The sequence below is a fragment of the Strix aluco genome, chromosome 2 (genome assembly GCF_031877795.1).
Source record: "Strix aluco isolate bStrAlu1 chromosome 2, bStrAlu1.hap1, whole genome shotgun sequence".
NCBI lineage: Eukaryota > Metazoa > Chordata > Aves > Strigiformes > Strigidae > Strix > Strix aluco.
In genome coordinates, this window is record NC_133932.1 from 114,071,689 (window position 1) to 114,091,688 (window position 20,000).

The 20,000-nt window shown below is 48.6% G+C and overlaps 1 protein-coding gene across 2 annotated transcripts; it reads right to left on the bottom strand.

Moving 5' to 3' along the window:
* Positions 1-1,261: 1,261 nt before the first annotated feature.
* Positions 1,262-10,600, bottom strand: ALOX5AP (arachidonate 5-lipoxygenase activating protein). Of its 2 annotated transcripts, XM_074816978.1 has the most exons (6): positions 10,588-10,600; positions 10,187-10,308; positions 5,076-5,175; positions 3,806-3,876; positions 2,776-2,857; positions 1,262-2,130 (listed from the first exon to the last, which is right to left on the bottom strand). In XM_074816978.1, exons 2-6 carry the CDS (start codon positions 10,254-10,256, stop codon positions 1,968-1,970), a joined length of 486 nt encoding a protein of 161 aa, XP_074673079.1. In that variant the 5' UTR covers positions 10,257-10,308; positions 10,588-10,600; the 3' UTR covers positions 1,262-1,967. The 2 variants fall into 2 exon arrangements, with proteins under 2 accessions (XP_074673079.1, XP_074673080.1); XM_074816979.1 differs by lacking the exon at positions 10,588-10,600 and having other exon boundaries at positions 10,187-10,325.
* Positions 10,601-20,000: the final 9,400 nt, after the last annotated feature.

A 20,000-nucleotide genomic window follows, 5' to 3' on the forward strand; every position in this document is an offset into this window, starting at 1 on the left:
GTGGAGCACCTCTTCTCATGCTAGCAGAAGACATCAGAAGGAGGTCAAGTGAGCTGCTTCTTGCTATAGAGGACAAAAAGGCACCAGGGGGTGCTCGTCCAACTGGGACAAACTGCAAGGTGGACACATAGGGTTGGGAGAGCCACCTCCCACAGATGATGGTCTCCATAAACAAGTCTGAGACCTCAGGGAGACCAGACTGGCCAGAGAGCAGGGACTGTGGTGGTGGTGAGGCATCTCCTCTTCTGTACCAGGTAACAGTGGTGGCAGCGTGAGACTTTGCTGATACCAGCAATGTGGAAGAGCTCTGTAACTCCAGGCCACAGGGGTTACCCCTCTCCTCCCAAGTTGCCGCCATCCCTTGGTGGGCTGAATCCATGGGACAGAGCGGTGCTCAGTCACCACCAAGGATGGGCAGCTGACGATGAGCTATGGAGGAAGAGGGTGGCAGAGAAGCATGGTGTGAAGCAGGGTTTGGAGTGTGTTACAGTCATTTGAGAAGGAGGGGAGGGAAGGAATGTAAGTGCTGTACTGCGAATAAGGTATCTCAACAGCTATAGGTTAGGAGGTTAGACTATATTTTTTGAATTAGTTATTCTAACCAGTGAGAACATTTATCAGCTAATCATCATGCAATAAATATGTTCATTACTAATCTTTCATGTCTAAAATTAACTTAGAAGATTTAAAAAAAAGTATGTTATTTTGGTAGTGTGAATGGTCAGATGCCGAGGAGAGCAGCCATGCCCAAGTGCCTCTGCCCCTTCGGGCAGCAACAAAACCCATCAGCCTTGGTGTGGTACAAAGGCAGGTGGCTTTCTGCACCTGCTTTTGCAAACAGCTCTGCAAACCCTCTTCTCACATAGTGAGGAGTCTCTGACCCTCCCAGAGGAGTCATAAAATACAGCTTTGTCCACCCTGCATGCGATAATCAAACAGGCTTAAGAGCTTAAGCACTCATAGGGCAGCAACATTAAAAAAGATTGCACCGGCCTGTTTGCCTATCTCAGTCCACTTCTCTAATCAAACTGCTCCTCAGTAAGGACTTGTAGGGGCACATTGTTAGTGGCAGAGGCAGAAAATTGAACTTGCTAATAGAGAGAGAGTTGTTGAACAGGCATCCTTGTGAGGCCGTGCCCAAGGTGATTAGAAGCTCGCACAAAGAGCCCTGTGCTGCTCCTCTTGCTCTGCTCACTGGCCAGCTGCCAAGCCATGGAGCATTGCGATCATGCACCAGGCAAAGAAGATGGGACCAAACAGATTTCATCCTTTTAGACTGCTTTATTAAACAAAGCCAAGCGAAACAAAACCAACCTCACTGTCAATACACCAGCTCCTCATTTACGCAAGACCCCTTTCCACAGCTCTGGGACAACAAAAAGGCTGAAGTGTAAATGAGATCAGTGTCAGGAGCATTATGCGCATGAATATTTATCAAGGAAGATCAGACGGGGGCCAATTTGCTGCCCTCCTGAAGCAGTGGGAGCTCGGTCATCAACAAATGGGCGGGAAAGGGTAGGCAAAGAGGCTGGTCCATGCCTTTGCGCTTTGCGTGGGCAGGGGCGTGTGGGATGCTGGCAAAGGCTATATGTCTATGATTGAGGATATCTGTGGGAGCCATCGGTCAGGAACAACGCTGAGAGGCTCCTGGCTTTTGGGACAGAAGCGAAGTACAACGCAGTTATGAAGCAAGCTTACAATGTCCCTTCCAGTCATGCAATCAGCTTGCAGTTTAGGGAAAAAAGAATTAACTGGAAGTTGTTACCATTCCTTGGGCATGCCAAGTGCTCACAATAAATCTTTTTCCTGAAGGAAAAAGCAAGGTTAAATCAAACTACAAAGCCCATCAAGCATGAGATTTACAGCAATCTAAAAGGGTTACGGGTTCATTTCTTAAACAGTTGAATTATAGCTGCTTCTGGGTATCAATATATTAAGCACACTGACCCTCTCAGTGCTGCAGGGAGCTAGGGTATGAGCAGCAACGGAGAGATTGCGCTGGTTATTGTTTTTATGTGCATTTCAAAGTCACTTCCAAAAAAGAAGATGAGATAGTAGTTGAGTATTCCGGCCACGGACATGAGGAACAGGAACAAAATGATGCGTTTTCCAAACAAGTAACCAGGAGTACTAAGGAGACAGAAAGAAGGGGAAGCAATTAGTTAACGTATGTCACCTCATGCAAGAACTCCTCAGATTTCGGACTCTGCTGTTGAGACCAGATGAAAGACCTCAGGGGCTGAGACAGAGGGGGCAAATTTCTGCTCTGTCTTGCATTGCAAGGCAGCTGCAAGCTCTTAAAATGCCATTTTCAGGATCCGTTTGGGTCTGGATTTGGCCTCCTGTGCTCAGTGTAGGCTGCTGCTTACAAATGTGGCTATTCAGAGGGACTTGTTGGTCTTCTCAGCCATCACATGCTCTGGGACAACATTGTTCCACATGTGCATAAAGAGCTTTATTAAAATAAAAGGAAGATCTTGTTCAAATAGTGGCACAAACACACAAACACATGTGGGTTTGCAGATGCTGTGAGCAGGAGCTGCTAAAGCAGCTGCTCTGTTCCTGCAGCTCCCCTGACCCCAGTGCCACCGCACCTCCCACATCTCCCACACCTCTTTCCTGCACCCAGAAGAGGGGGGCTTTTCTGCACTACCCCGTGCAAGCAGCCACCACAGGCAGCAGCATGAGCCGGTGACTGTGCCTGTGGAAGTGGCAGCATCCGGCTGCACTGCTGCCGCATCCTGGATTTTGTAAAAACGTTCTGCAAGTCCTTACCTCTGAGTCCTTTCCCCGAGGTAGCCCACAAAGTACTTCTGCCTCACAAACAAGTACATCAGGCCGGCAAAGGCGGCAGGAGCTGGTTAAAGGGTAAAACAAGGCATTACAAACACCAGCCTGGGTCTCGTACTGTCCCCATCTGCTGCCTGGGCTGGACCAGGAAATGGGAACCTTCAGCCTTCGGCTATGGGATGAGCACTGGAAGCAGGACAGAGACCTTTGTGTGGGAAGAAGATCACTTGTCTTGCCCTCACACCAGCTTTTTGGAAGACTGTGGGTATAATCCTGCCTGCAGCTGCAGAAACCTGGTGTGGGTCATGCTGGGCTCAGGAGGGAGAGTGCCAGTTCAGGCACTGCTTTCACCAGAAGTAAAAGGCAGGCAATAAGATGCACTTATCTAGGAGCAGGTGGAGGACTATACTATGGTCCAATACTCATTTCCGAGCATGTAAAAAGGGGCTCTTCCTCTTTTTCCCCTAATTCTAGCTTTCCCCACACCTGCAGGCAAAAGCCCCTCTTCTGGTCAGGAAACTCCTCTCTTGCAGAAAGAATTGTCACAGACCTCAGGAAAGTACTCATCTTAGCTTTAGGGTAACTCAAACTGCATTGAAGGGGATCATATTTAGAAATGCAGACAAATACTCCTGGGCTGCCCTCAGCGCTGGGAAGAGCTGACAGCTCTGGCAATGTAATCAAATGATTCCATTTCCATTCCTGAGGGTGAATAACATAGCATCCAGTACCCAAGTACTAAACCCTCCACTCAAAATAGGGATCTCATTCCTGTATAGGAAATGTCCCTGGCCTGGGCTGTCCTGAATGGTATCTGGGAACACACCTGTTGGCATAAACCATGCCAGGGAGCGTGCTGTTAATTAAACAGCATGGGTAGCTGCAGGACAGCTGGGGGAGACTGGTCCCCCCACTGCAGGAGAATTTGGTCCCTAGAAGAGTAACATCCAAAGCGCTTGTCATCCCTTGCTGAAAGTCGTACAAGGTTGAAGAGGGAAAAAAACCTGTGTGTTACCTGGGCTGCAGAGAAGGCCAGCGCACCAAAGCACAGCCAGAAACGTAGGGTACGCGTGTCCGCAGTTCTGGCTAGAAAGCAATTTATCAGAACAAAATCAGAACACAGGCAAATAGAAACAAAATCGACATGTTTCACCAGCAAAGGATGGTGGGGTGTGAATTTGGGCTGTGCTAATACTGCTGCAAGTGGGCTTTTACCCCAGAGCTGTGGGAGGCCCCCAACCTGCCTGCAGCAGGCAGCTGCCAGGGGCTGGCTGGCGTGTCCATGCCCGAACATGAGGGCTGCCTCGCCCGCGGGTTTCCCTGTGTCCTCACTTGGTTAATGGATGCCTTTGTTCTGACTGATGAGGAAAACAAACCTCCCTGCACACATGTCTGGCACCTGTGAAAGCCACTTTCCTTCTCTAACCTGTTTGATCATGGCATGTGTATAATAGATGCCGTGTGCTTTATTGGCTTGGAAAATCCTTGTAATTAAGTCATATTAATCAAGTTACTGGCACGGAAAGCTGCATGAAACCAACAAACGGGGAATCACACTACAAATAGGGGTGTCTCACAGAGTTAACAAGTGTCTTTGCAGGGGAACAAGAATGATTTCCAGCTGCCTCCTTTGGCGGGGAATGCTTTCTGAGGGGAAAGCACTCTGCCCTTGGTGGAAGTTGCACACCTGTGAAGAGCAGCACTTAGACATCCCATCCAGTTTCTAGCATATTGCCAGTACTTCACGGGTAATAAAAAATATTTTATGTTCTTTTCTCTTCTGGGTTGGAATTAATTTTCCCCTCTGCTCTCTCTGAAGGGATGTCAAAGACAAGAGGTACGGATGTGGTGGAGAAGAGCGCCACGTGCCGAGGGAGCTGCCAGGGACCGAGGGGTTTGTATGAACTCTGCCATGGACCTGCTCCTCAGCAAGCTGGCACCTCTCCACCGGCTCTTTCCTTTTGAGCCGCAGTGCCCTTGGGACACCGACAGTGCTTGTATCACACTTCCAGCATTAGCTACTGCTGCGTGAACAGGCTCCCAAATGAAGGAACATAATACACATAAGGGCTTCAAGTCCAGTATAAATACAGCACCCAGTGTCCAGAAAGGAGCTGTGTTCACCAGCAAACATACTGGAGAACCATGGGTCTAAATGCCGCTGCAATGCACACAGCAGTGGGACTGCAGAGCAAAGTCCATAAAAGAGCTTGGATTAAACCCTAACGAAGAGAGAGACGAACCCCACTCTGCCCCCACTGACTTCTCGGGGCTTGCTTACTCACTTGGCAGTGTAGACGCGGTCGAAGGCGGAGGATCCCGGCCGCTGGAACCCCTTGCCGTTGCAGTGTTTGCTTTCATGCTCCACTTTGCTAGCAAAAAAAGCTGTTAAAAAACCACAAAGTGTTCAGTCTGAGATGTAATTTGGAGATACTGCAGAAGCTGGGCTTCGTGGGCTCAGCTCTGTTCTCGCGACCATCCAGGCTGGACGGCAGGAGAGGATGCATGTGCGTGGAGATGCAGGATGTGGTCAGCGTGCTCGCTCTGTCACCGAGGTATAACCAAACCCTCTGCGCAAGGGCACAGTGCGATGCAACCTTAGACATCTCCAGGTCTCTGTATGTGACTGGTGGCAGGCTCTCACCTCTGAGTTCTGCTTCATCCCCACACAGCTCTTCTGGCAGCCCACACCTCTGTCTGCTGCACAAGTGCAGCCCTGACTCAGACCTTTGAGCCCCCTGTAGGAAAAAAGCTTTCCAGTCAGAGATGTCAAACCCAAATCTGTCTCTCTAACTGAGCAGGGAGACAAGGGAGTCTGTTCTCTTTCAGTGATACCCATTTGTCAAACCAGGGACATCCTGCAGGGCTGGTTAATTTTCCAGAAAGGCCCATTGAAAACTTGGTCCTGATGGCTGATTTCTATGTGTCCATCTTGTGTGTATCCTCCTTTTAAGCAACAGTGTTGTCAGGGTGTTAGCTGCTGCAAAAATGCAGCACCTCAAGATAATGTATCATGCACTTGATAAATACATTTTATCTGATGACACTAAACACAAGACCATCAATCATGTGTCTAAATACACCAGACAGAGCCCTGACAGGCTACAAGCTGCAAGCTTTGTATTGTTGTGCATCCCATCTCAGTGAACTCAAATCAGTCTATGGTTTAGAAAATTAATCAAAGATATTTATAAAAGATAACCCATCAGGAAAGACATTACTGTAACAATAGAAGTGCAACTTGATAATCTGCAGGATTTCATCCCTGGAATCTGAAGAGTTACCTCTTTTTTCCCCTCACTGATGCTGTAAGTAGGACTTTTGTACGTCCATTGCCTTCACTAAAAGCTACTGAGATTTTGCCTTCCAATGTGATTCCCTGGGTACATAGTCCTTCTCCAGAAAAATCCGCAGTGCTTTAAGCCAGTGTCCCCACTCTGAGCCAGGCTGCAGACCCTCCCACTGCCACCAGCATGGTGCACTGGCTGGCTCCTGGAGGAGCTGGCCCTGGGGGACCCAGAGCAGACAGCACAGCCACCAAGAGCTCCTACTATCTCCATCTGCCCGCCACCCCAGCCTTTGGCATGGGGTTATTAACCTGCCTACAGGGTCTAAGAGGACCTAGATGAAGAGGACTAGGTTGGATGGCAATTTTTTGTACAGTGCAAAGTTGCTGTGATGGGAAACCACTTCCTGCAGGTCTGGGACTGTGTGGGCTCACTGGGATATGTAGCATACCTCCTCCCTTCCTTTTAGCACGTACATGAAGTCACTAGAAAATGCCACAGCTTCAGAGAAAGCCAAGAGTAAGCTATATATATCTCTCTCTCCACTGCCGCAGGTGCTGCCACTTCCCAAATGCCAGTGCGCCGCTGCAGAGAGGCTCCACAATGCCAAGAGCCATCAGGCTGAACACAGACATGTCCAACGTGACAGTGCTCACTTAGGACAAGAACTTGGAGATGCCAGTGGTGACACTCTTGATGCACAGTCTCTGGAATCAAGGCTGGGCAGGCATGGGGGTGCTGAGACTCCTGGGAAGGATCTGGCTGTGGAGGTCCAAGCATCTGTCCGGGAAGCTCTTGCCATCTCCAATGTGGTGTATGTATCCTTGGTCAACAGATGGCATTAGGGCAAAGGACAGAGGTAGGGTTATCATGCACACCTTCACCATGGATGAGGAGCAGGTTTTGTCTCAACTCATTTCAGAGACATTGGAAAATGTTGGGGAGATGGATGTTTTCCCTCTGTAAACGGTGACAGAGGGAAACAGAGGAAAGGCACCTCCAGAGATCAATCCATCCCTCAGAGAGCTACTGGCATGAGAGAAACCACCCAACTGAAGTGCTGAACTTTCTCCATTCACTCAAGAAAGAGCTTAAACAACCACCTCACACAAGATGTCCACCTCTTCTAGAGAAAATCACCTCTAACCCGCTGCAGTGTCTGTATTTCCTCAGGACCCCCAAGGTGAGGGCAGTGAATCAGAAGGGAACCCAGCATCTCACACACAGTCATTTGAGGAGCGTTTGAAGAAGCTGGGACTGTTTAGTTTGAGGAAGAGAAGGCTGAGGGGAGACCTCATCACTCTCTACAACTACCTGAAATGACATTGTAGAGAGGTTGGTGCTGATCTCTTCTCACAGGTAATTAGTGACAGAACAAGAGGGAATGGCTTTAAACTGCAACAGGGGAGGTTCAGACTGGACATTAGGAAAAAATTTTTCACAGAAAGAGTGGTCAGACAGTGGAATAGGCTGCCCAGGGAGGTGGTGGAGTCACCATCCCTGGATGTGTTTAAGGGTCGTTTGGATGTGGTGTTGGGGGATGTGGGGTAGGGGAGAACTTTGTAGAGGAGGGCTGATGGTTGGACTCGATGATCCCAAGGGTGTTTTTCAACCTGAATGATTCTGTGATTCTGTGATTCTGTGATATGAAGAGGTAGAGCCTCCTGCTTCAAATGAGCTTTTCACCCTGGAAGTGGCTCCTCAGTTCTGTCGCTCCTTAGCTCTGTCAACCTCACACGTCCTGCAGGCTCCTCAGATCTCCCCAGAAGGCAGCCCAAGAGGTGGGTCCCAGCTGCCTGAGGCTCAGACAGGCTGAAGCTCTGCAAGGGATCGGAGTAGATCTGACAGATCACATCCAGGGGTGGACCTCGCCACAGGTCTGCCCTCACATCTCAGCAACATTGGGCTGCTGTAAACCTGGCATTGGGGAAATGGAGCACTACAGCATGAAGCAGTTTGCAACACCATGGTTATATTTCCTGCTCTTTACTCTGAACCTCAAGGCAAGAGGATGGTTTCACAAGCCTGCATGAGATAAGTGAGCAGAGCAGCAATAGAGTTGAGGGGTTTAATTCAGCTCAGCTGTACCGGGAGACGATGCCCTGAGGCTCCAGGGCTGCACAGGCTGCCCTGAGCCTGAACCATTGCAGTCCTGCTCTAGTCAAGTTAATGTACAAGAGTTCAATCCAAGCCTGGTTGTTTCACACGTTCATGACAACAGAACTGTGCACTGAAGCTCCAACCCATCGAGTGCTGAGAAACACACAGGTTGCCCATTCTTTCCACTTTGCTTCTTCCATTCTGATCTGCTCAGTGATGACCAGTGATTTGCCCTGAAAGCTGCTAAATTGCAACATCTCTCTGACGCAATAATGAAACCTAAAAGCTACATGTGTGACTCAGAGGCATCCAGCTGCATGAGTCATTCTGTAGGATATGGAGATTCCCAACATGAACAAGGTCACAGTAAATGGACGTCAGACTGGGGCAGTACCACAGCCTACCTTCAGCTTCGGGAATAACAGCATTCACCCAAACTGTTTCCTAACCTGAATTTACATGGTACTTACTTCACATACTTAAAGACAGTCAAGCAGATGTGCAAGTGCTTTGCTGAATCAGAGCCATAGCAAGAGTTCAGTACAACTGGTATCTCCTGACAAGCATTTCTACTGCCTTAATTATTGCATTTGTTGCAGGACTGCATATCAGTCTGTTTTTTCTAGCCAGAAAGCCTGGAAGGAGGAAATCAGAGGTTGCAAGGTCTGAATTCATGCTTTCGAGTTGTGTGCCACTCGTGTTTGGCACGCTAAGTCCTCTGCCAAGCGTCATGCTGCCCATTTGCAGCAGTTGGGTCAGTAACCTCACAGACAGATTTCCATGAGATGACAGTGCATGCCAGGCTGGAAGGCAAATACCCAACTTTCAGAGTGAGAGGAAAAAACCCTGTATATTTGCTTAAATAGCAATAAATGTATATTTTACACATTTTTTTAATTGCAGTATGTGCTCTGATCTCAACAAGCTGTATTCTGGTGATGTCACACGGTGTGCATTTACCAGAAAACAGCTTTGGGTTAAACAATGTGTCATTTAGTGCCTATGTCGAAACTAAACCAGTCCACATCTCTTTTTTTTTTTGCTGTCTGGCAGCTAGGCTTATGCTAAAGCTTCCACCACTTCCCCCCTTTGCAGCAGCCCAAGAATAGCCCATTTCCTCGGACTGAATATGGGGTTTGCACTCAGTGGAAACCTCCCATTCGTACCAACAAGCATTCACAGGAGATTTCTAGCATTTTCATCAGCCCCCCATCCCACTGCTGACTCTCCTTGAACCTGGGCTATCTTGGTGCAGCTGGGGCAAAAGTCACTCCCTTCTCTGTATTCTGGGTAGAATTTCCTGCTAAAATGATTAAGTATTTGTAAGTTAAAATCAGATTTGCACAAGAGAGAAAGTTGTTGTCTTATTTAAAACATTCTGAAGAATAGTAGGAACTATAGAGGTCTGAATAAGAGCTAGAAAAGGAATCTTCTCCATTGCAGGAAATGCACAGTGTTCTTGGAACTGCAGTTAATTGAAGTTAGTTGGACTGTAGGACCTGGAGACGCAGGAAAACATGGGAGCTGCCTGCCCACAAAAACCCAGACAGACTCCTCCGATGAATCGGTGCATTTCTGCTCCCTTTCCCCAGCTCTGTGCAAAGGTCTGACCGATCCCAGCCCTGCGGGGCTCCTGCCCCTGCCCATGGCATCAGGGCTCCGGCTGGAGAGCAGCCCTGGCTGCCCATGTTAGGGACTTTAGCCAGGAAAGGAGGTCTCAGTCATCAAATTGAAATGCATATTGTCACCGGATACCCCATTAGCTGACATATGTATAACAAACTCATTGTAGAATATCACAGAGTAGGACCATATGACTGCCAAGGTACTGCAACAACAGCATGCAAAATTATATGCTTAGAAGATGATTTCTAAAGCCAAAGTCATGCCTAAGCACACATGCACTTATAACCACAGATTATCTATCCAAAGATCAGATCATCATACTTCATTCTGAACTTTTTTCAGCTCCCTTTTAGCCCTTAATTAAATGCTTATTTTTGTCTTACCATTCTGGACAACACTTATCAAGGTGATGATGGCGAGCAGGACAACGCTTCCCAGGGTTTCCTGGTCCATTTTGCGAGCAGGCTGTCAGGGTGGATGGTGCAACCTCTGCGGCAGCTCAGCCCTGCAAGCACAGAAGGAGGAAATGAAGGTCTCTCTTATCTTGAATCATGAAACACTTCCTATGGCTTCACAGGAGAGTGGCAGCACCCTGTGCTCGGCTGCCTGTCAGAGTAACACAGCCACAGACTCATTCACTCACTCACTCACTCACTCACTCTCACTCACTCATCATATACAGAGGAAGCCCAGTGAAACAAGAGCTTATTTGTCTGTAATCTAAGAAGATATATAATGTGGAAAGACATCTACTGCCCTTCCTCCATATGAGCAAAATAGCAACCTTGATATCTAAAGTATGTCTGAGCATTTGGCTAGCTGTGTGGAACAGCAGAAAGGCTGGAAGAGAACAACCAGGCTATTATGTCATTGCCTGCAAGTGCCCAACCACCCCAAAATAGCTGGGAGGAGAAGTAATGTTGGCAAGTCTCAGTAACACTGCTGCTCTCAGATGTGTGCCCTTCCTGGTCACATCTCCATCAGCCTCAATATTGAGGAGACTCCACATTTCCAGGTCACAAGCAAAAGCTCCTGATCCATCTGGTGTAATTGAATGGCAGTACACAAATGGTGTGAGCGTTGCAGGTGGGTACAAAAATGTCTTTCATTACCAGGGATGGATTCTGTATCCTTCTCCATACAAACAACTCCCTGCAAGACAGTGACCGCTACCAGCATTCAACATTTTACATGCTCAGACTTCGCAATTGTACCCTAATTTTAGCAGTCCAAGCCCAATATGGCTGAATATAATTACTGCAGCATGTTCATGCCTTGGCTTCAGCCCCATGACAGAGATGACAGGGAAGCACAGGCTGCAGTGTTGGATGGATGCAGAAAGTCCCACAACTTCTGTCAGATGGGTAGAAAGCATCCTCATCCAAAGTGCACATCACTCGCCAACGATAACCACTCTGCTCCTGTTTGCCCATGTTCTGATGGGGAAAAGCCTTATGAAAAATGCTTACCTTTAGTAGGAATTTAACTCTAATAAAAGTAACATTTTCAGCGGACTGAGCCCTGGACAACTTTTGCTCCGTCTGTACTCCACCACATGCTATCCAGAAGGTCTGAATGCTGCCCAGCATCCAAACCACAGCTGGCTAACTGCTTACCTCTCTCTGGATGGGACGCAGCCTGGTAGGACTTCCCAGCAGGGGCCAAGCTGTGAAATCCATCTTGTTCAATGGGTACACATTTACCGACAACGGTGTTTTTATCCAGTCTCTATATCATGCAAATTATTATCATCTGTAGTATTAGATATGGAAAACTCTCAGGTACTTTGGGTACAAGCAAATATATAGAAACATGTTGGCTGAGAGGTACGTGATTAACATTGTGAGTTGTGACCTTCTGTTAATAGAAGAAGTCTGTCTTTTAAGATACTTTCCCTATAGCCCACACAGACACAACTGTGTGAGCAGCAAGGCCATAAACAGTATCTAGGTTGAGATTTGGCCTTTTATTAGGACTGAAGTTCTCTTTTTTCCCACAAAATGGCCTTTTCTTACTGGAGCATCAAAGTTTATGTTTTGTGGTCTACTGAGCACAGAATCATAGCTGGTATTTAAGGATTGTATTCAATGCTAAGCTTCTACTAATCTCCTGAAGAGGAAAACCCATCACCTAAAAGCAGTTACGGAATTAAAAAAGAGGAATATTGTCCAAGCAGAGAGTAGTGCCATGGCCATGAGGAAAGGACCTGTGCATGGACACGGGCAGGCATGAGGGAGCTGCTGACTGGAGAGGGGGGAGGAGACAGCACAGATCCTCAGGGCATCTGCAGCAGGATGACTCCCAGCCATCCTCCCACAGCAGGCACCAATTCTTCTCTTTCTTCTGCCTGTTTTACACCAGTGTAAACCTAGGAGGCAGCTTGAGGCTCCCTTTTAAAAGGGGCAGTAAAAACAGATGAGCCTGCTCTGAGATCTCCTCCAACTTGTCATGAAAATGCACACAGTTCCCTGCTTTCAAAGACTTCCCAAAGGTGACTTCAGTTTGGCAGGAGGCTCATATTAAAGGGGGTAGGAATCAGGCTGCTAAGGTCTGAAGTTGTCATAATGCCCCCCAAAAATAAAAAAATACTCCCAAGTGCAGGCCAGGTTGCAAGGCCAATGCCTTCACTTTCTCCTCATCCTGCTTTTTGTTTTCCGTCTCTTTGCTTTCCACAGCATACCTGCTGTGCTCTCCTGCTCTGACCCTTCCAATTCCCTCCTGCTCCCTGGCACCGCTTGGCACAGCAGGACCCACTGGCAGCACTGGCACTTCACTGGAAACCCAGCCTGTTACATCCTCTTGCTGAGGCTCGCTCCGAAGTCATCCCTCACATACGCATGGAGGAAAACAGGGCTTCACCCTCCTCCCTGCAAAAAATCCAAAACCATCAACTCCAGGGCTTGCTAAGAGGATTTCTGAATGTGCAGGGAGAAAAAAGCTTTGCCAGCAAGAATCTGTTTGGTATGGCTGCCTTAAAATAGGAACTGCAAGGTTTTTTTGGTTTTTTTAAGTGCACCATCACTCTGAGGGCTCTGCTCAAGGAAAAGCAGTGAAAATCAAGAGGGTGTGAGAGACTCAGAAGTCCCATCCCTTTCCTGTGGCAGATCAACACTGTTCTAAACATAGTTGGACAGAGCAGAAACCCCTTGCAGGGGGGAATATCATCTTTCCGTACTCCTTGGCGCTGAAATAGCTGCAGGATGGAAGGAGGTTCTGGTAATTTTTTTGCAATTCGGGGAATCTCCTTGGCAAGGGAGGGCTAAGGTCGGGTCAAAATGACTCAGCAAATAGCTTTTACCATATTTACACATTAAATTGTTCCCTCTCCCTGGCACTTAAACATCTGGGCGGCTCTTGCCTCCCCTTCTTTTGTGAGATATACACAGGATCACTGTGTGGGTCAGGCAAAGTTGGCACCACCAGAAAACCCTATCCACTTTGGAGAAAGATTGGTGCAAGATACCTCCATCATAGCCCACTTGGCCATTTGAAATAGGGAATTTTCTCAAGCAGGCACAAAAAAATGGGGGGGAGGGATGGACATCTTGGGGAACAGTGCCTGCATCTGCTGTAACCCCTAGTTGTGGTCCGTGCCCTCCAGGTACAGGTAATTCTGTGCTTCAGCAGCTGCTGTCAGACACCAGCCCTTCTGCTTGCTGCATTGCTATTTGACATCCGTATCTTCCTGTCTGCGGAAGATAACCTTGACACAGTGAGCCATGAAGCTCATGAAAATCTGCAAAGCCAGCGAGCTTTTCCAGTTGCGCTGTGAGGCTTCCCGCACATTAATCTCCTCCTCTGGAAATCTTGAACAGCCAGTCAAAATAATCCTTTCGTAGAATTGCTTTCATACTGAAGAGGAAAGGACTGGGAATACACATCTATAAATATCTTTTGGGATGTTCTCCTCTCCTCTCCTCTCCTCTCCTCTCCTCTCCTCTCCTCTCCTCTCCTCTCCTCTCCTCTCCTCTCCTCTCCTCTCCTCTCCTCTCCTCTCCTCTCCTCTCCTCTCCTCTCCTCTCCTCTCCTCTCCTCTCCTCTCCTCTCCTCTCCTCTCCTCTCCTCTCCTCTCCTCTCCTCTCCTCTCCTCTCCTCTCCTCTCCTCTCCTCTCCTCTCCTCTCCTCTCCAGGACTCCAGTGAAAGTGAGTCTCCTAATGAAGTAAAAGCTGCTTCTGTGAAGTTCCTCTATATAATGTCAAGAAACACACAGACATCATGCTTTATCATACATGCAACAGGATACAAGCCCCTTGGACTGGTTGGTTAATATTAGCACTATGCTTTGCAAACTTAAAGTGCCACAGAACCACCAATATGTAGTACACATACATATGTGCGTGGCTATCTGCCGTCACGTCAGTCTGCTTCAGCATCACATCCTTTCCGAAGTCTGACAAAACTCCAAAGGAGAGCATGAACAAGGCTGGAAACATGAAATGCAACACAAAGAAAAGGGCAACACTACAGTTTTTAAAATGTTGAATTCATTTTGTGCCACCAAGAGAATGACACTGTGGTAGCAGTCAGAGCACTGCCTCAAAAACCACTCCTCCACATTTCCCAGACTTCTTCCTTTTCATTTCTGTCTCCATACTCCATTTGCCCAAATTCAGCTCAAAACACAGTGCTTGAAGAAAAAGGCCATAGTCCCCCTGTGCCCCCTGGCACAGCCTCCTCCTCCTCACCCTCCATGTCTCACCCACCACTCTCCCGAGTAAAATTTGCTTTTTTATAGGAGCACCACACCACTGACACCCTTGCGGCTGCGCTTCACCCTTGGGTCCATTTCTGCAGCGCTCCTGCCTCACTAGAGAGCCCTATGTAACAGAGTTTGTGTGCCAGGGCTCCCCTTCCCCAGAGAAGTTGTTTGGGTTTATCTCTATTAAATGTCAGTGGGTTGAGCCTGGAGTGTTGCTTCAATGTAGCGAGACCAGTTTGAATTCCAGCCCCTCCAGCAGGATACTGGAAACTCTCCTCCAACCTGGGCACATCTGCAGATTTGGTATTTTCTCTGCTATTGGGAGACTGGAGAATTGAGCGGGGCCCAGGGCAGCCCCTTCTGAGGCCTTTTCGGCAAAGCCCCGTGGTTTCCCAGGAAGCTATTGATTAGTAAGGTTTGAGCAGCGCCCAATGAGTGGCCAAGCTGCCTCATTGGGATTTCCTCTCTGTTGTCTCTCCCTGTCTTGCTCCCAAGGAGCAGCTTCTCAGCAGCCACTGTGATACCATGTGGTGTCACCATGGTGGCCCCCAGACAGCTCCAGCAACCAGCCACCCTGTCACAGGAGGAAATTCACAGAATCACAGAGTGGTTTGGGTTGGAAGGGACCTTAAAGATCATCTAGTTTCAACCCCCCTGCCATAGGCAGGGACACCTTCCACTAGACCAGGTTGCTCAAAGCCCCGTCCAATCTGGCCTTGAACACTGCCAGGGAGGGGGCAGCCACTACCCCTCTGGGCAACCTGTTCCAGTGCCTCAGCACCCTCACAGGAAAGAATTTCTTCCTTGTATCTAATCTGAATCTAGCTACTTTCAGTTTAAAACTATTACCCCTCATCCTATCCCTACACTCCCTGATAAAGAATCCCTCCCCAGCTTTCCCATAGGCCCCCTTTAAGTACTGAAAGGCTGCTATAAGGTGTCCCTGGAGCCTTCTCTTCTCTAGGCTGAACAACCCCAACTCTCTCAGCCTGTCTTCATAAGGGAGGTGCTCCATCCCCATGATCATCTTTGTGACCCTCCTCTGGACCCACTCCAACAGGTCCATGTCCTTCTTTTTTGGGGGCCCCCAGAGCTGGACACAGCACTGCAGTGGGGTCTCATGAGAGCAGAGTAGAGGAGCAGAATCACCTCCCTTGACCTGCTGGCCACACTTCTCTTGATGCAGCCCACGATATGGTTGGCTTCCTGGGTTGTGAGCACACATTTCTGGGTCATATTCAGTTTTCATCCACTAATATCTCCATGTCCTTCTCTGCAGGGCTGCTCTCAATCCACTCATCCCCCAGCCTGTATTTGTGCTTGGGATTGCCTCAACCCATGTGCAGGACCTTGCACTTGGCCTTGTTGAACTTCATGAGGTTTGCACAGGCCCACCTCTCAAGCCTGTCAGGGTCCCTCTGGATGGCACATCCCTTCCCTCCAGCAGGTCAACTGCACCACTCAGCTTGGTGTCAGTAGCAAACTTGCTGAGGGTGCACTCAGTCCCACTCTCTGTGTCGCTAACAAAGGTGTTAAACAATGCCAGTCCCAACACCTGCCCCCGAGGAACACCACTCGTCACTGGTCTCCACTTGGACGTCGAGCTGTTGACCACAACACTTTAAGTGCGACCACCCAGTCAATTCCTTATCCACTGAGTGGTCCATCTGTCATATCCATGTGTCTCTAATTCAGAGACGAGGATGTCTTGTGCGACAGTGTCATCGCTTTGCACAAATCCAGGTAGATGATATCAGTTGCTCTTCCCTTATCCACCAACTCTGTAACCCTGTCAACCAAATTTGTGCCACCAAATTTGTCAGACACGATTTGCCCTTAGTGAAGCCATGTTGGCTGTCACCAATCACCTCCTTATTTTCCATGTGCCCTAGCATAGTTTCCAGGAGGATCCGCTCCATGATCTTGCCAGGGTCAGAGGTGGGACTGACTGGTCTGCAGTTCCCTGGGTCTTCTTTTTTTCCCTTTTTAAAAAAGGGGGTTATGTTACACCTTTTCCAGTCAGGAGGAACATCAGTGGACTGCCACAGCTTCTGAAATATGGTGGATAGTGGCTTAGCCACTATCCACCAGTTCTCTCCGGACCCACAGATGCATCTCATCAGGTCCCATGGACTTGTGCACCTTCAGGTTCTGTAGATGGTCTTGAACCTAATCAGTAGGGTCGACTTAGCATTGAGGGATTTGGTGTAGTTGGGAACTGTTAATGTTGGGTAGATGGTTGGACTGGATGATCTTCAAGATCTTTTCCAACCTAGGCAATTCTGTGATTCTGTGATTCCGTGATTCTGTGATCCTGTGATTCTCCTACAGTGGGTCATTCTCCTAGACCCTGTCTTTGCCTTCTGCCCCTTGGGCAATGTGGTTGGAGCACTTGCCGGTGAAGACTGAGGCAAAAAAATAGTTGAGTACCTCAGCCTTCTCCATATCCTAGATAACCAGGTCACCCGTTTCCTTCCAGAGAGGGCCCACATTTTCCCTAGTCTTCTTTTTATCGCTGACATACCTATAGAAGCTTTTCTTGTTGCCCCTGACATCCCCAGCCAGATTTAATTGTCTCAGGGCTTTAGCTTTCCTAACCTGATCCCTGGCTGCTCAGACAGTTTCTCTGTACTCCTCCCAGGCTACCTGTCCTTGCTTCCACCCTCTGTAGGCTTCCTTTTTGTGTTTGAGTTTGTCCAGGAGCTTCTTGCAGGCCTCCTAGAATTCTTACCTGACTTCCTCTTTGTTGGGATGCATCGCTCCTGAGCTTGGAGGAGGTGATCCTTGAATACTAACCAACTTTCTTGGGCCCCTCTTCCCTCCAGGGCTTTATCCCATGGTACTCTGCCAAGCAGATCCCTGAAGAGGCCAAAGTCTGCTCTCATGAAGCCCAGGATAGTGAACTGCTGTAAGGACCTTGAACTCCACCGTTTCATGGTCACTGCAGCCAAGGCTGCCCTTGAGCTTCACATTCCCTACCAGCCCCTCCTTGTTGGTGAGAACAAGGTCCAGCATAGCACCTATCTTTGTTGGTGCCTCTATCACTTGGAGAAGGAAGTTATCATTGACAGATTCCAGGAACCTCCTGAATTGCTCGTGCCCTGCTGTGCTGTCCCTCCAACAGATATCAGGGTAGTTGAAATCCCCCATGAGGACCAGGGCTTGTGAACATGAGGTTGCTCCTATCTGTCTATAGAAGGCCTCATTAACTCAGTATTCCTGGTGGGGTGGCCTGTAGCAGACCCCCACTATAACATCTCCTGTCCTTGCCTTCCCTTTAATCCAGACCCATAAGCTCTTGGTAGCTCCTCATCCATCCTCAGGCAGAGCTCCATGCACTCCAGCTGGTCACTGACATAGAAGGCGACACCTCCACCTGCTGACCTGTGACCCCTCTCCAGGGTCTGGGCATCTATTGCTGGCACTGGCATTGAGCTGGTAGGAGTGGGATGGATTGAAGTTTGATTTTCTCGGCAACTTTAGTTTAAAGCCCTCTTCACCAGCTTAGCAAGCCTATGATTGAAGATGCTCTTCCCCTCTCTGACAGATGGGACTCTGTCCCCCATTAGACCTGGTTTCTCAAAGTGAGTCCCATGGTTTAAGTAGACAAACCTCTGGCTGTGGCACCAGTCCCATAACCAATTGTTGATTTGCCAGATTCAACTGGCCCTTTCAAACCCCTTCCCTTTGACTGGGGGACTGATGAAAAAACTCTCTAGATTCTACTAACTAGAATCACAGAAGGGTTGAGGTTGGAAAGGACCTCTGGAGGTCTTCTGATCCCACCCTCCTGATCAAGCAGGGCCACCTAGAGCTGGTTGCCCAGGACCACGTCCAGTAGGCTTTTGAATACCTCCAAGAAGGAAGAGTCCACAACCTCTCTGGGCAAGCTATGATGGTGCTTGGTCATGCTCACAGTGAAAAAGTGTTTCCTGATCTTCAGAGGGAACTTCCTGTGTTTCAGGACACCACTGACAAAAGCCTGGCTCTTTGCACCCTATCTTCGGGTATTTTTATACATTGATGAGATCCCCCTGAGCCTTCTCTTCTCCAGGCCGAACAGTCCCAGCTCTCTCAGCCTTTCCTCATAGGAGAGATGCTCCAGTCCCTTCATCGTCTTCATGGCCCTTTGCTGCACTGTCTCCAGTATCTCCATGTCTCTCTTGTACTGGGGAGCCCAGAACTGGACACAGCACTCCAGGTGTGGACTCACCAATGCAGAGGGGAAGGATCACCTCCCTCGACCTGCTGGTAATGTTTTGTCTAATGTAGCCTAGGATACCATTTGCCTTCTTTGTCACAAAGGCCCGTTGCTGGCTCATGTTCAACTTGGTATCCATCAGGACCCCCAGATTCCTTTCTGACAAGCTGCTTTCCAGCTGGGTGCCCCCAGTAGGTACTGGTGCATGGGATTGTTTGTCCCCAGCTGCAGGACTTTGCACTTCTCCATGTTGAACTTCATGAGGTACCTGTTGGCCCATTTCTCCAGCCTATCAAGATCCCTCTGAATAGCAGCATGACCCTCTGGTCTATCAGCCATTCCTCTGAGTTTGGTGTCATCTACAAACTTGCTGAGGGTACACTCTGCCCCATCATCTAGATCATTAATGGAGATGTTGAACAGTATTGATCCCTGGGGTATACCACTAGTAACTGGCCTCCAACTAGATCATGCCACTGATCACCACCCTCTGGGCCCAGGGTGGTGAGTTTTTAATCCATCTCACTATCTGTTTATCCAACCCATACATCAACAGCTTCTCTGTGAGGATCTTACAGGAGGCAGTGTCAAAGCTTTACTGAAGTCCATGTAGACAACATCCACTGCCCTCCCCTCATCCCCAGAAACCCCAGGCCAATCACTTCATCATGCAAGCTGGTCAAAGCATGACTTCCCCTTGGTGAAGCCATGCTGACTACTACTGATGATTTCTATGTCCTTGATGTGCCTGAAGATGGTTTCCAGGATTAGCTGACTCATCACCTTCCCAGGGATTGAGGTGAAGCTGACCGGCCTGTAGTTCCCTACCTCATCCTTCCTGCCCTTCTTGAAGATGGGGGTGACATGTGCTTTCCTCCAGTCCTTGGGCACTTCTCCCAGTTACCACGATCAATCAAAGATGATTGAGAGTGACCTTGAAATGACATCTGCCAGGTCCCTCAGCACTTGTGGGTACATCCCATCACGGCCCGTGGACTTATGTATGTGCAGGTTGCTTAAGTATTTGCTGACCTGATCTTCATCCACCAAGGGTATGTCTTCCTCGTTCCAGCCTTTCTCCTCTGTCTCTGGGACCTGGGATCCCTGAAGGCAGGTTACACTCATTTGGCATGATTTGGTTTTCACAGTTACATTAGCTGTCCTTATCACCTTATTACCTTTTAGGTGGCTGCAAATTGAATGTTTAATAATTAATTTTAAAGACTTTTTAGAGCTGAAGGGAGGCTGCCTGGGCAGTAGATTACTGGGTCTTCCCCTCAGCTCCCCTTTGAGATG

Excerpts from the sequence above, each read along its gene's own strand:
- ALOX5AP (XM_074816978.1), bottom strand. The coding sequence starts at position 10,256 with ATGGACCAGGAAACCCTGGGAAGCGTTGTCCTGCTCGCCATCATCACC. Across the intron at positions 3,877-5,075 it reads GACCGCGTCTACACTGCCAA|CCAGAACTGCGGACACGCGT; the intron begins GTGAGTAAGCAA and ends ATTGCTTTCTAG. Across the intron at positions 2,858-3,805 it reads TGGCCTTCTCTGCAGCCCAG|CTCCTGCCGCCTTTGCCGGC; the intron begins GTAACACACAGG and ends CCCTTTAACCAG.